Genomic DNA, 15,819 nt, shown 5'->3' with positions numbered 1-15,819 from the left:
TGTAATTTTATTAAAATCCCCCACTGCCAGCAGTCCTTGCTGAGAATCTGGTCCTGCACGTTCCAGGCAGCAGCGTGTTCCTTTTTGGTGAGCCGACCTGCCTGAGCAGCACAGTCTTGCCCAGAGAAGGAAGCAGGGGGGCTGGTTCACAAGGAGGGATGTCAGTGCTCTTGAACCTGACCTGGAAGCCATACCTGCCTGAAGATGTAACAGGTTCTTACTATAGTTTTATTCTGCTTTTGTTTTTAAACTTGATAATAGAATCCTGAGACCCCTTTAAGTTGGCCCCTCCTGTGTAAAGTAGGTTACAGTTGGGGTCCCGTATTGAATTGAGTGAAGGTCTCTTAGCTCTTACTCTCACCTGTGTCTTCATAAGCTGACCAGAGAGGTTAGAAGCCTTCCTCAGATATTCAGTGCAAGTCCCTTGGAGTGATATTCAAGATACATAATGAGCCCTGCAGTATGGCCATTGATGATAAGAATGGTTTTAACTCCAGACACGGGTAGAATCCTGGAGGCCTGCTGCTGTGCCTGGTGTGAGGTTGTATCTGGGATGTGATGGGGACACTTGAGGGGTAGAGGTTACTTTTAGCTGGTAGGAAAGTTTCTCAGAACTTGATCATCCAGTGTGGCCAAGTTGATGCCCATGACTGGAAATCAGTACTAGAGGCAGCTGGGGAAAAGCTTGTCTAGACAACAGACTACAGAGGGGACATACACCTGGAATGGGCTCCTCCCTTCCCCTGGATCTCACCAGCCCTTGCCTCCCTGCTACTCCAGCCTCCCCGCAGATGGGGGGCTTACGACAGGAAAAGGCAGCAGCACCCCTCTCCAAAGCTCCTTCCCCGCTTTCTGCACTTTGCCATCCCGCTGCCATTTATTTGAGCTTTAATTCTTTCATCTTCAAATATCTTCTGTTGGGGTCACAGATTCAGCTATGTTCAGTAACATTTTGGTAGTCAGTTAATAAGTTAATACCTTAGCAGTTACAAAAATACTGGGTACTCAAGCGGTGGGTAGGCACGAGAAACACTTTTGCTCCCAGCACAGCTTGGCTGCAATTGTGCCAAGGCCTTCGGTTAATAACCCTGGTGCAGAATTCTGCCCCCAAACAAACAGTGTCTGTAGTGGAGAAGAGCAATGCAATGGGAAAAACCACAGGCTGGGAGGCTGTGCTCGAATCCTGGCCTTGCCGTTGTTGGCTGTGTGACCTCCAAGAATTCTTTAATTTCAAGACTCAGTTCCCATATCTATAATAATGGTACCTCCCTCATGAGACTGTGAAGTTGAAATAATGTCTATTAAGTGCCAAATGCAGTACTGAAAGGCCATTTTTTCTCCTCTGTAGAAAGGAGGTATATAAAAAGTGGTTATAAATGTGTCTCTATGTAGTTATGGAAAAAAGAAAGAAACGGACTGCTCCCTGCCAATTTGAACCTAACATATTTTCCCATGATTTGTCTCGCAAGTGCAGAAGTGTAAGTTTTGTGACTAAATTCTCAGAAATCTAGCTCCTGGTTTCTAATTTGAGCCTCACTGAAGCCTGAAGAGATTATACTGCAAACCTAGTCAGCGCAGTGCCAGGTGACTGAGATTACAGTCAGTGGACGGGGATTAGAAACAGGGATGGATACTGGCATTCGGATACAGCAGAGCCGGCTTCAGCGTTAGGTTAGGCAAGCCCTTGGAAAAACCCAGTTCTTATTTCTGCAGTGCTGTGGGAATGAATGGGTCAGCGTTTGGGAGGAACTTGAACCTGACATAAAAAGCATATCTCAGTTAAAGACCAAATGTTCAAAATTGGCACAAAAATGTTTAAAGATGGACTTTTAAAAGCAATGTATGATACAGGTAAAGATGTAGTTACAGGCACTCATACTGGTAATGGTGCTATCAGTTGGTTTAAAGCCTTCAGAGGTGAGTTGGTGATATGTACCAGGAGCTCTAAAAACGTATGTAGCTGCCTGGCAGGGGTTCTATTTCTAGTGATATATTCTAAGGAAATAATAAAAGGTATATGCACTTGTGTACAAGTATATTTATTCAGAGCATGATTGATAATAGCAAATACTGGAAACATTATAAACGTTCAGTATTTGAGAATGACTAAATAAGCTATGGTATACCTAAGTGAGAGACCATTATGCAAGTAATTAAGCATGATGTTGTGGAAGAATTTTTAGAGACATGGAAAATATGATACAGTCTAGAGAGAATTTATAGTTAATTAATGTAACAAATATTTGTTAAGCACTTAGTATGTATTAGGCATTATCATTAGTGGGCAAAATAGGATTTATATGTCTTCAAAGAATTTATATTCCATTGGGCAGAGGGGTGAGGAGAAAGACAATAAATAACAAACCTAATAAATAATGAATTACATAGCATGTTAGAAAATGGTAAGTGCTACAGTCAAAAAAAAAAAAATCATGAGTTCTGAGATGGGGGTGAATTTTGATTTTTAAATGGTATAATCCGAAGCAGGAAGGTCTCATTGTGAAGGTGGCTTTGGAGCAAAGATGAGGAGTGATGCCATTAGCCATGTGGAGATGTGGGCAAGTGTTGAAGACAGAAGGAGTAGCCAGTGTCAAGGCCAGAGGGTATGAAGTAGTATAAACAGTATTATCTCAATATTGTAAAATACATATACATATATTTACAAGAAAAACATTTTAAGATTTGTAATGCTGCCAACATATTTTCACAGTTCCTCTAAATTGATCTTGGGATGATTTTCCATTGTCTTTTGTGAAGAAGGATGGTTATTTTTTTAAAGATTTTATTTATTTATTTTAGAGAGAGGGGAAGGAAGGGATAAAGGGAGAGAAACACTGATGTGTAACAGAAACGTTGATCAGTTGCTTCTCGCACTCCACCTCCCTTCTCCCAACCACCGACCGTGTATCTGGCCTGCAACCCAGGCATGTACCCTGACCCAGAATCAAACTAGCAACCTTTCAGTTTGCAGGCCAGCACTCAAGCCACTGAGCAACAACAGCCAGGGCTTGTGAAGGATAATTTTTAATGTTTATCAGCGGTCAGTTTTATAAAAGCTGTGTTTCAACGTATTTGCTCAGATTGGATTGCATGCAAGATTTAAGATAAGAAAAAAGTAGCACAATTTTTTTCTGCATGTGTCTTTTTGGATAGTATCTCCTGACAAGTGGTAGAAGCCTTAGTTTGTGCAAAAACATAAAAATTATGAGTTGCTAAGGTTAGGCAATCATTCATCCAGAGCCCCTTCATTTAATAGGCTCAAAGCAGGTGCTAATAGCAGAAAAGTAAAATGTTTCAAGATGGAACAGTGAACAAGGGATGTGGATAAACAACTCGTTTCTAGTATTTCACAAACCATATTGGAATTCAAGTTTAAGACACACAATCAGCCCAAATCGTAGATTACCTTATTCATAAAAATTCTCCCTTAAAAATGCTTTCATTTTTTTAAAGTTCTATCTACTGAGGTAGAATTTATAACACCTCTGTCATTAGGATATAAATGTTATTCACCTAATTTTTATTGCATTTAGTTTCCAACAATGGTGAATTCCCTTATTTTAAAATTTAATGACTTTATATATTTTTCTAACTTTTTTCAGTTATATCAGTGTTTCTCAACATTTTTTTTCCATTTCTCCCATCAAAACAGAAAAGCCCGAACACATTGTTGCTGTTTATTTCTTTTCCTAAAAAAAATTAAATAGAAATCATTGGTGCTATCAACTGAACACTTACAGTTAACTTTCCAGTGACAAATTAATCTACACAGTGCCCGAGAGGAAGCAGATTTATAAGGGAACAGGTTTCTGTTTTGAAGTTCCCTACGAATATTATAAACAGAAGAGAAAAAAAAAGTGAGCTCAGAAATGACTAACACTCTTAGTCAGTGCCAAACAGACAAAATCTTTTAAACCAAATTCCTTTTAAAAGTTGTAGTTGGCCAGCTCGTGGGGAGCATAAATTAGGGCAAAGCAGTAATAGTTGATACTTTTAGACCTATAAATAAATACTTTATACATATATATTTAAAAACCCTAAACATTTATGGGATAATTTAAACACTGCTGGCTGATATGTTATATGAATGGTCTGCATATACTATATGCATCATTGTTTAAAAATACAGGGACAATTCTTTGAACTACATAGTTTCATATGGTGCTTTAGGAATCATAGATGGAGGTAATTGGTACATCTTGGAATCAGGGACTTCTGTTTAGTTACTTAAATAAATGGGTTACTGAGAGCTGCCCCCTACTACTTCTCTCTCTGTAAATAAGAAGTGTAGCATCATCAGGCACTTTTTCTTGACATTGAATAATACAATTTACTCCACATCAAAACTTTTACTTAAGTCTTTGAAAAATAATTGCCTACTTTAGAATGAGTCTGTTACATTTTAAGGAACCTATTTTCATAATTTTCTGTTTGATTGTAAATCCAGTTGGGATGATGGAAGATGAAAGTCTTAATGTGTAATTAAATATGTAATCAATAATGGACACATGAAGGATTTAGGTGTTGAACTGGTGAAGGGCACTCTTTTACTATTGAAAATTTGGGGGCAGTCAAGTTATCTGAGGCTCCCTTTACCTGGACTAGCTTCATCCCATGGCAATGTTAATGTGTGCCTACTTCAGTAATTTTCTCTCTTAATAAATTATAGTTATTCTGAAATATTTTTAAAGTTGAGAAATTGAGGCTCACAATTTCTTGCAGAGCAGGAAAACATAGCCATTTTGCAGAAGAACAGCTGAGCAAAGGCAGTGTCCCAAAGAGGTAGAACTTGAATTCAGGTTGCTGGGGTGCCACTCCTAGTCCTGGGCCACATGGTTCTCACTTAACTTTCCTTTCTGTAGACCTGGCCACATGCATAAGTGTCCTGCATTCTTCTTTGGCAGCATGGGACTTAGCAATTTTGTTTGAGTTTTACGGCTTTAGTCATCAAATGCCCTGTTCAGCTGTGGTTTCTTTTTAGTACGTGTTCTAAAAGGACTTAAAGTACCAATATGTAATGATGACTAATTGCTTTTGGTATAATAACTGTTTATATTTTTGAACCTGAATGCCAAGTCTGTTTCCTTGCTGTCTTTGTTACTCTGAAGCAAAGACCACCTGTAGGCTAGGTTTTATCTTATTTTTAACTTTCTTCATGTTTTTATACCCAGCAACCTACATGGTTCCTGACACTCAGCAGGTTTTCAGGAAAAACATGTTTACTGAGGGAGTTGCACATTGGTCTGTGCGAACCTCTATTTATTCAAACTGTAATGTAATCCACAAATTTGAAGTTCTCTCATTAGATATAAAAGTGCCAAATATCCCCAAACACCCCCTCAGCTCTCTGCTCACGCACATTTTAATACTAGCCACCAAAGAGGAGCTTAATATGACAAGTAGCACTTCTAAAGACATCCCTAAGCAATTTCTGACCTTCTAAAAATGAAACTCTTTATATGAAGGAAAATATATAGAATCTTTTCACCTTTAATTGATTGAAGATGATGGTACCTGGAAATATTTTTGAGAATAATTTTTATCTAAAGAGAGAAAAGGACATGTGTTTCTTCTGAGTGCTGTTGTTTCATTGTTCTAATGGGCTCTTCACTGTTGTTTTGTCTGAATGCAGTTTTTTATTTGTGTTATTCCAGACGTGGTCCTACCACAAGCATCTTTAAACCAGACATTAATAGCATAGTTCACAGTCATTACTGCCAGTGCTCAAACACAAATATTGCATTTGTGTTTGCAAAAGCTACACATCAGATGTTAATTAAGTGCATTTGATTTTTTTTTTCTGCTTAAACAATCTGGCATAAAGAGTTTACATCTATATCAGTTCACCATAAGGTCTCTACAATATCTGAACCACCAGCCATACAGTATATGATAAATACAGTGTTTCCATACAAGAAAATAACAGAATTGTCAGGAAAACATCAGGCCTGTTATATTTCCCTGTGAAATAATAGCAACTGGATCTCAGTTTCTTTTTCTTTTTGATAAAAAAAGTATTTAACTAGGAGTAAACACCAATATTTAGAATGATAAAATTTTCATTAAGGAACACTTGGAAAGTGAAATCATACCAAAGACTTTTTTCCTTGTTTTTAGCTTGCTTCAGGGCGTTGTGACAGTTGCGTTGGAGTAAAATTGGAACTTGAGCTTTGCAGAGAGGAGATTCTGCTGCCGCCAGAGCAGCGAGTGCCAATCTGCGGGAGGCAGGAGCGGGTGGAACTGCAAACTGAGAAACAAACTTTCACATCAGGTTTCTAATTTTAGAGCAAAAAAAGGAATTACTTTCATTATATGACATTTACCTAGAAATAGGATTTGCTGGGATTAATTATCTTCCTTATTTAAAAATTCTTACTAAGTTTAAATTAGCATAAAGAATCAAATTCAGCATTTGAATAAGGTCAGTGAAACTGCTGGATTTGAAAGCAGAATTTGATTCATTAGACTTGGATCGCCATATTGGTGTTGGAATTAGAAAAGATTAAATGGAGGAAGTTGGGAAAGCATGCATGTAGGCACAAAGTACTTTTCTTTTCCTCCCTTCCTTCCTACCTCTCTTTCTTCCTTTCTCTCTACTCCCCTCCCTTCTTTTCTTCTAAGGGAGAAATGGGTCATGGCCTCATAACCCCTCTGGAAGGAAACTATCACCTGATTTGGTCAGAAAACTAATTAGTTTTATTGATTGTCTCTGTTTATTCACTAATTACATAAAATATAGTGATAAACAAAGTAAATTATTGTGTAAAGCTTAATAGAAGAATTTAAAATACATATAACAATGGCATATATGAAAATGATCATTCTGTGTTAAGTGGTTATCTCTTATTTTATTTTAAAGAGAATATAAAAGTTATTTCTAATGTTTTATTTTTCTAAGAAATAATTAACTTTTAAGTATGCTTTTGAAGACATTTTAATAATAGGATTTTTTTTTAAATTAAGTAAATCAGTGTTGCGACAAGTGTATTCTTTATCAAACTCTTGTGCTCTGGGTTTAACATCTAAACTTTGTCTATCCTTCAACATTTTAGCTTAGGCAATAAATTCATTAACAAGAGTTATCACCTTTGGAAATTTTACTTAAAAAGGGACAATTATTGTGCATATGGTGGTCAAAGATGCCTCAGAATTTGCTGGGTGTGTGAGTCAGGAAAAGTCCTGTGTTTGTAGGGTTGGAATGGTCCATGCCACCGTAGTGTGGGGAGGAGGAGCCCTCAATCCATTTGATTTGCTCCCTCAAGCTGATCAATTGCATGTAAATATCTGAATGTTGATTAGGCAAATCAAAGTTCTGAAATAGCAAAGTACAATAGGCCCAACAAATATTTTGAATAGTTGTAGTTACTGTAACCCAGTATATATTCATACTCTTCAGCAAAACATGAGTGAGATTGTTGAAGTGATGGTAAAGATGAGGTCACTTTTTGAATCAGAATAGCATATGTATTCAGATTTGAGGAAATGGAACTATCCATAACATTACCTGTTGAGGGACGGAGGAGAGAGAAAAACCATGCTTGGATGTTTTCCGTTAATGAATGACATTAGTATTGACAAAAAATTTTTTCCAATGTACTCTGTGAAATGTTAAAACTGATACACTTCTCAAAGATATTTAGAGTAAGTGATTGGTGTATGAGATTATGAGAGAGAGATGTATTGACTGTTAGGAAATTTAATTTTTATGAAATCAGCATTATGGAGAAATACTGTAATCTGATTCATTTCTGCAGAATTCCCAGTAGGAAGAGGCCCAGCCTCAGGAGTTGAAATGTTTCATTATGTGTACATGTGTGGGAACAAATGAAATGTGGTTTTCATGTGGTGATTTTCCTTACAACGTCTATTAGTATGAGAGTGCCGAGGCTAAGGCAGCAAAGCCCCCAAACCATGGCTGTCTAGGGGAAAGTGAGCCCAGAAGGATCGCTCTGATGGATACTGACATCATGAGCAATAAGCTTGAGAGTAGCAAGAAAAAGCTATGACAGTAACATAATGTTGAAATAGTAGCTAAGGAATTGTCATATGCTGAAGATGAGGTCAGCCTTTTGTCTCCCATCAATCCCTAATCAACTTTGCTTTTAGAAATGTAAGGTTCCCCCAAATGAAGAAACTGCAAACCTAAGCTTTTTATACCAATGCTAATTTAACCAAGTTGTTCATCTTATAATGTAAACTATAATTAGAGCAGGGCTATTTATGTAACATGAGCTGCACCATTTTTGAGGCAAGAAAAAGAGGGACATTTGACCCTGGGCTCTGAAGTAGCAGAGCTCTAGAGTGACTTTGGCAGTCCCAGGCCCCAGGGAAGCTGGGGGTGGTAGAAAGAGGTGCCTCCGACAGGTTGTGCCAAAGAAGGTATACATAGTGCTCCAAGCCCTGCCAAATCCACATTCTCATGAGACACAAAGGTCTTTTCCCTTCCTAACTCCAAGGCTGTTTGTCACTTTTTAGTGATCTCCATCCCTATCCAAGGCTCTTGTTGAGATTCACTTCATTTGGGTGTTAACCTGACCCAGTGATAACAGGTGTGTGTTGGGAGAGGAAGGGATGGCTACAGAGTGTGGGTTACTCCTGTTTCCTACACCCTTACACCTGATGCTGAATTCCAACCCTTGTGGAAATATCCTAGGAAATGAATGAAAGGCCAAGGCTTTTTGCTGCTGTTGATATTTAATACTAAAGTGTGCTTTCCTTTTCCTGTTGCTGTTTTGGAAAATCTGGACTCTTTTCAACTATTCTAGAAAGAAAACTTTCAGATACTTTCAGACTAGATAGAAGTTTCTGCTTGTAACTCAAATAGCTCTGTTATAAAACATATACGTATATGAGGTCTATCTGGAAAAAGCCCAACCATTGTTAATATAATAAGAACAGTTTGTGCAACATTGATGTAACCTGGGAGCCCAGGAGAGAGGACTGGAATGTGCATCAGTGAACAATGACAACTTCACTGTACTAGTCAGTGGGGGTGGTAGACACCGCTGCATGAGCATGTGTACTGTGTGGCTGTCACATTCAAAATGACTGAGTGAGTAGAGCAACAAATCTGCATCAGATTTTGCATTAAGCTTGAACATTCCTCCGTGGAAACTATTTGGAAGATTTGGAAGGCCACAGCTATGGGCAGCTGGTGATTGGCAGCCTCATCATGACAGTGCAGTTGCTCAAGCATCACATCTGGTGCAGAGTCTTTTGGTGAAACATGAACTTACTCAGGTGTCTCAGCTCCGCTGCAGCCCAGATTTGATAACCTGTGACTTTTGGCTTTTCCCCAAACTAAAATCACCTTTGAAGGGTAAGAGATTTCAGACCATCAATGAGATTCAGAAAAATATGTCGGGGCAACTGATGGCGACAGGGAGAACGATGTGAGGCCCCAAGGTGCCTACTCTGGAGGGGGCTGAGGCATCATTGTCCTGTGTACAATGTTTCTTGTATCTTGTATCTTCTTCAATAAACATATCTCTATTTTTCATATTACATGGCTGGATACCTTCTGGACAAACCTTGTATATAAAATCTTTATAAAATTCTGGAGTTGATAATGAATGATATCTGTATTATTTTAAAATAAATCCAAGTATAGGTAACTCCTTTGATTAACATTGGCTAAAGACTAGAAATTCAGAAGGAAGTTTTTGCTTTGGTTGGTTAACATACATTTTTAATGATTTAGGCATTGGCACCAGCTCATATGTGATTAACTGCAATGTCACCGTAGACTCTCAAGATTGCTAGTACCATTCGGGGCTCAAATGCAAATAGATTGAAGGGTGTCCAAGAGATGGCTTCTCCCTATAAAGGGAAAATTGAGATGTAGAGAATTTTGAAGACCAAGAAGCTGTAGAAACCTCAGAAGACTATTGATATGTAGCTTACAGTGTCCTTGGCAACCATTTTTCCTATGTATCTCCTCATTACACAGAAGCTCAAGTTAAAAAGTTGGTGAGTGATCAGGAATTGGTACTATCGGAAGAGCATTAATTGGATTTACACCCCAAGAGTGCAAGAATGATGCTGACTGTGCTATAAAGGAAATTATTGGGGAATTCTGGAGGATACAAGGTGTTTTCATGTGATCCAGTTTAAGGCTTCATGGAAATTTTAAGGAAAAACAGCAATCATTATGTCAGAACATGGTGACAGCTGGACTGCCCGCCTAGACTTTTGACATATGCAAATAAATCATATGCAAATTTACCTGGTCCTAGCTCCTCCCATAGGAAATGAAAATGGACTTTGCTTCTTCCCAGAAGAAATGTTGATGGATTTAGCGTGACATGTTGACTGGCCTGGTGGGGGAAAAGCAGGGACATGTAAATAACCTGCTGAATGTGTTAATGGGTAAACTCACCCTAACCAAAATGTATGTTTGGAAAGGTGTGGAGACGGCACCTGCAGGTGCACAGGCAGGCGATTCTCACGGGCCCGCATTACCAGGAGTCTCCACTCCCCCTTCCTTTTTCTCTCCCCTTCTCCTTTTCCCCTTTTCCCCTTTTCCCTTTTTCCCTTTTTCCCTTTTTCCCCTTTTCCCCTTTTCCCCTTTTCCCCTTCCCCATTCCCCATTCCCCATTCGCCTTGCTCCTATGGGCCCTCAAGTTGGTCTGGGAATTTGCTCTAACCTCTAACCCCTTTTCCTCCCTTCCTTCAATAAACCTATAAAATCCTAGGTGGTTCTCTGGGTGATTTCTCAGAGCAAGGCTACTTGACACATTATGAAGTTATTTTTTGGCCAGTAAAGGTAAAGGGAAGATACAAAGAGCTTGGTTAGAGCTTTGTATTGGAAATTAGAAGCATTCTTTGTTCAACAACCAATCTTTATAGATTATTTATAATTGCTCTGTGATATTTCTAGTTGTCATTAAAAGTTAGAAGAACATACTCTGCATGAAGTTTATGCGCTTGTGTGCATTAGAAGCCTTCCTAAATCAGCTGAGTAATATGGCCATGGTTGCTGAACCACCTTTAATTATTGTGAACAAAAGCAAAAATGGACTTGATTTACTTAGTTTCCCTGAAGTCTTTATTCCCAAGTTCTGTATTCAACTTTCATTTTTCAAGTAATAATTTTTTAATGTGTACTTTAAAAAATAAAATACTAAGTGACTAAAAAGTAAAGAGAATTATAAAATAAAATAATTCTTTCAAAGCATGATTTTTTTTTTTGCCTTCCCATTTTTAAGAGGACCTGTTATTTATTCCAGAGATAACTCCAACAACCCAATTTGTCTGATTTTTTAATGTTTATTTAGGGTGATAGAATGTCAGTATTGAGCATAACTTATCCTTTTTTGAATTTAAATGGAAAGCCTGAAAATTTAAGGAATATATTGCTTTTGAGCAAAGAGAAGAGTATCGATGGAAGAATTTTATTTGAAAGAAATCAAAATATGTAGTCATTTTGTGAACTAAAGGAAGCCACTTGTTGATTCTGGCAATTTTATGTAAATCTTTAGTCCTTAAATTGCTTTAATACAAGGTGCTTTCTATCCATAAAGCACAAAGAAATGGATTTTTTTCATTGATTTTTGTTTCCAAATAAGAGCACATAATGTGAATTTATTTTAAGGAATTAAAAATAATAGAAGAGATTGAACTCAATCTTTTTATAGGACCCAGTAATCTATTCTAATATTATTCACTTGCATTTGACTCTTGAATCTGATTGTATTAATTTTGTTCCAGAATTATGCTTCTTTGGTGTTTTCTTTTTGCAGTCAATATAAATACCAAAAAGATGTAGAAATGATGGACTAGGTTTGGTTTACAGGCATAAGGAAGTTTAGTTGCTGTGGTAAAGAGAGCCAAAGCTGTCCAGTTAGTTAGACCTGATGGGCCAGTTTCTTAGTTTGTGAGAGCTGAGAAGCAGTAGCACCTACTTCTTTGGTTCTTTGGCAGAGGCCACGTTGCCTAGTGGAATGAGCACTGGACAGTGGATTGGAGGGCTTGGGTTCTAGTCCTTGCTCTTACCTTCCTTGTAGCCGTAATTCCATCACCTATAAAATAGGGGAAAGATCTCTCACCTTAACCAAGGGCTGTATTCGAGGAAACTAGAGGGAAGTGCTTTGTAAACTGAAATATAAAAAGGAAACATGTTGTTAATACTCTTTCCATATCTATTCTAGAGTTACGGGCATCACTATTCAACAGATGAGAGAGGTAAAAGCACATGGTGCCACTGAGTTATTTGACGTTGTACAAGGATTTGATTCATTTGCCAGGTAGCTGAATTAACCTCTCCAGGGTCCTGTCGCTGCATTCCAGACTTCTGGCTTTGTGTGAGGCCTATTTGAAACCAAACATCTATTTAATGGGTACAGGGTTTCAGTTTTGAAAGATAAAAAATATCCTGGAGATGGTGGTGATGGTTGTACAACCATGTGAATGAATACTTAATGCCATTGAACTATATATTTAAAAATGGTTTAAATGGTAAATTTTATATTATGTATATTGACCACAATTAATTATTCAAAAGTATATATTAATTCTACAGAAGTTAAAAAAAATCTGGATATGATAATTTCACCAAACCCATACTTCCTAAATAAAGTTTGGGAAATTTCTCATATTGATTAAATATACAAACATATAAGACCTGTTTTTCCCTTTTTAATCTATTATGATGGAGTTTGGAACTATATAGGAGATTTAGTTAATGGTTTAAAATAGAGTTGCTTAAATTTGGCCTTTGATTAAAAAATAATTCACTATTTTTGTTATAAAGAATTTTCAAAACGAGTATGATCATGTCTTACCTCTTGCTTATACTCTAATTTCCCTATTCTTTTCTATTGTCTTTTTCTCTTCCCCTCCTCCCTTGCTCCAACATGGTTCTTTAGAAAATCTGAACTAGCAGTAAGTTGCTGTATGTTTAACCCATGGACGGATACCATATCATTAGCATTTTCTATGCCTGAGCTGGCAGAAGGAGCTGGGATAGATTGGTAACAACTAGGGATTATCAAATTAGGTTGAGAAAATCTGACAAAATGAACTTAAGAAATACCCTGACTCATACTGCCCTTTTCGCATATTGGCCTCTTGGAAGCAAACCGACAGTTTGTACACATGTTTCTGCAGTGTTTTTTTCTATGGGACCACAAAGTGGACATTGTATGGAACATGGCTTCATAGCTCGTTTAACCTCCATCTCCTGCCAGATGACTCTGCCCATGACTTGTGTGGGTTGTGAATAAGGCAAATGGATGTGGGCAAGAGAGTTTACATTTGACCAGTGCTTCTGTGTTTCTGCTCTGCCTCACTTTACGCTTTACCTTTTAGTTTCTTAGAAGAGGGACAAGGAGTTAGGCTATGAGGGTGATAGGAACTTTTGTTATTGTGCTTGTTGGGGGGGGTTGTCATTTGTTTCCAGCCTGAATTTGGACTTGACTCAACAGTAAATTAAAACTACTTAAAACTACTTCAACCTAAGGGAGTGGGGCAGGCTAAGGAAAATAGAACTGCAAAATAAAACAGAATGGGGGGTAATATTTTCATTCCTCAACATAATGAAAAGGCTTGCTCTGTAATTGGTTTGTACTGTCTTGGAAGTGGCGTCCGCGGCCCACAAAGGACCACTCTGTGAGAGATCTGCGAGGAATTTATCATTCCCTCTGGCTGAGCCAACGCAGGCTTGATATACAGTTTTGTTTAGTATAAATATTCTCATGTTACTGTTTACTCTGTGGGGATCCGAGGATCTCACTGACAGGGTACGTGCTCCACTGCCTTGCTTTTAAAAGGCATTTATTTGACTCTGTTGTTTGTACTTGCCCAGAAACTTCAGAGAACAGCCCAGGAACTTGTTTGATAAGCATCCAGACCATGCTCCCGGAGTATGTCGTGCTCGGGGGTTAGAAAAGCTTATTGTTTTAAGCAGGCCTGCACATGGCCTCGAAGGAGCCCATTTTTCATAGGTAAGAACAATTCAGACACTAACAGCAGTCTCTTAGATTGCGCCTCTAAGCTGTAAGAAAAGATCCTGCTAAGTGTGGCTCTGGTGGACCTCAGCCTGATGTTGGATTACTCCGCCATTTCCTTTGTCCCTATTTGAAATATTTGGAGGCGATTCAGTTTGTTGTGAATTAAGATGTGAGCCAGAGACCTAAACATGGGAGGAGCTTCCTTTTGTAACTGCGTAGCGTTGTCCAGCTATGGTCTCTCAGCCCCAAACCCACCCTTTCACACACTGCTTTATGCCACTGGGACTCTGCAAACTACAGTACATTTCTTCATTGCCAGCTGGTTCTCCATTAGGCTCTGCCAGTATGGTGCCGGGTGGGGAGGCTGCGGGGCTGGAGGAAGAGAAGGGCTTGCTCCTTCCTGTTTGCTGCCCGTATGTGGCAGCCCCACCTGGGCAATGGCTTTTAACCTGGTGGTGGATCTTGGTTCCAGGCTCCCGTGTTTTTCAGAAGATTTTTATTTTTTATTTTTTGACTCTTTCAGAACTAGCCTCATCGTGCCTCTCAGAAGCACCAGCTTGGCAGTTTTGCCACCTCAGAGGTCTGAGCCCCTGCCTGCCAGGCCTCTCCTCTAAGCTTCTAGGCTCTGAGAACCCATCCTCCTCCCTTTGTTCCTTCAGCGTCTGGCATGGTGCTTCCTGCAGTTACATCTCTGAGGCACCATGTTCTCTCCTTGCTCTTTTAGTTCTCCAACAACTGTTAGCCAATTTTTAAAAATGCTATCTCTTTTGAAATTCTGTGTGATTTCTGTTGACCCCCCTGGATCCCGTCAGAAGTAAACCTGTCAGCAGACTAAACTGAAGGGAACGAATAAGGCAGAAAATTTTCAGTGTGGATGTAGTTACTAATGGAAACAGCCTGTGGGTGATCCCTTGCCTTTTCTTCTCACTAGCATTTTATTCACTTCATTTCATTGTTTTCTTATTCTGTGTTCCCTTTCACAGCCTTGCTCTTCTTTAAGTTGGTAGGGAGTCTGAGTGTTGACTTGGGGTAAGATTGGGAAATATAGTAAGCCATTGGCTGGAGTTTTCACTATTTAAAATGTCAACTAATGTAATTGTAGAATTAAAAGGATTACAGTCTTTTCAGTCTTATTATAGTTACTTGTCTTTCCTTTTGTACCCATCGTTACCTGCCAGATGGATGATGCTATTTAACTGGTGGCAGGCTCCCAGACTACAAAACCTTCTTTCCTAAACCTTCCTTCTGAAACCTTCCATGGATCATCCTATTACCTTTTTCTCAGGAAACCCCATCTGCAACCAATTACTCTTTCCTAACTTCTTACGTACCTGTATCTTCATGAAGACAAACTGCTTTGGAAAAAGTAATCATTATCATTGATGTAGTCTAGCAATGACCCCTTGTTGTAAAACCATTTTGTTTCTGGTACATGTAAATAATTTTTGGCAATTGATAAAAATATTTTCTGCCTACCCGCAAATTATTAATAGTAGCTTATCTTTCCTTGTGATACCTGCTCCTATATTTCACAAGGTTAAAAAGATAAAATAGCAAGATATAAGAAAAGAAGTCTTCCGTAAACCCTTTCATCATCATTAATTGTAGCTGAATTAATTGTTGAATTCTAACTGTCAGGTACTAGTATGTGATTTTCACAACAACCCAGTGACTATAAAGTAATAAAATTCCCCAAGTTCTTTTAGCCCCCTGGGTCAGCCAGGAGCTTCCTAATCCCATATTCCACATCCTGTAGATTTCTACCACCACCCTAACCTTAAACATCCCTTGGACCCACACTCTCAGGACGCCAGGCCTCTCCTCCTAGGCCCAGTTGGCTTTTGTCTCTAGTTTCTTGTCATCCAGTTAG

At 38.6% G+C, this 15,819-nt stretch overlaps 1 protein-coding gene across 1 annotated transcript in view; it reads left to right on the top strand.

Moving 5' to 3' along the window:
- The window catches only part of FTCDNL1 (formiminotransferase cyclodeaminase N-terminal like), a 32,402-nt gene extending 22,299 nt beyond the window's left edge, over positions 1–10,103 (top strand). Inside the window, 6 exon segments of the mRNA XM_090288031.1 lie at positions 34–90; positions 93–200; positions 9,701–9,755; positions 9,757–9,836; positions 9,839–9,976; positions 9,979–10,103. Coding sequence (XP_090144157.1) covers positions 34–90; positions 93–200; positions 9,701–9,755; positions 9,757–9,836; positions 9,839–9,976; positions 9,979–10,103 — 563 coding nt within the window.
- The last annotated feature ends 5,716 nt before the right edge of the window (positions 10,104–15,819 follow it).

This window comes from Furipterus horrens, unplaced genomic scaffold, assembly GCF_987537825.1.
Source record: "Furipterus horrens unplaced genomic scaffold, mFurHor1.1.pri manual_scaffold_1, whole genome shotgun sequence".
In the NCBI taxonomy this organism is placed as follows: domain Eukaryota; kingdom Metazoa; phylum Chordata; class Mammalia; order Chiroptera; family Furipteridae; genus Furipterus; species Furipterus horrens.
This window is presented reverse-complemented; position numbering and strand designations above follow the sequence as displayed.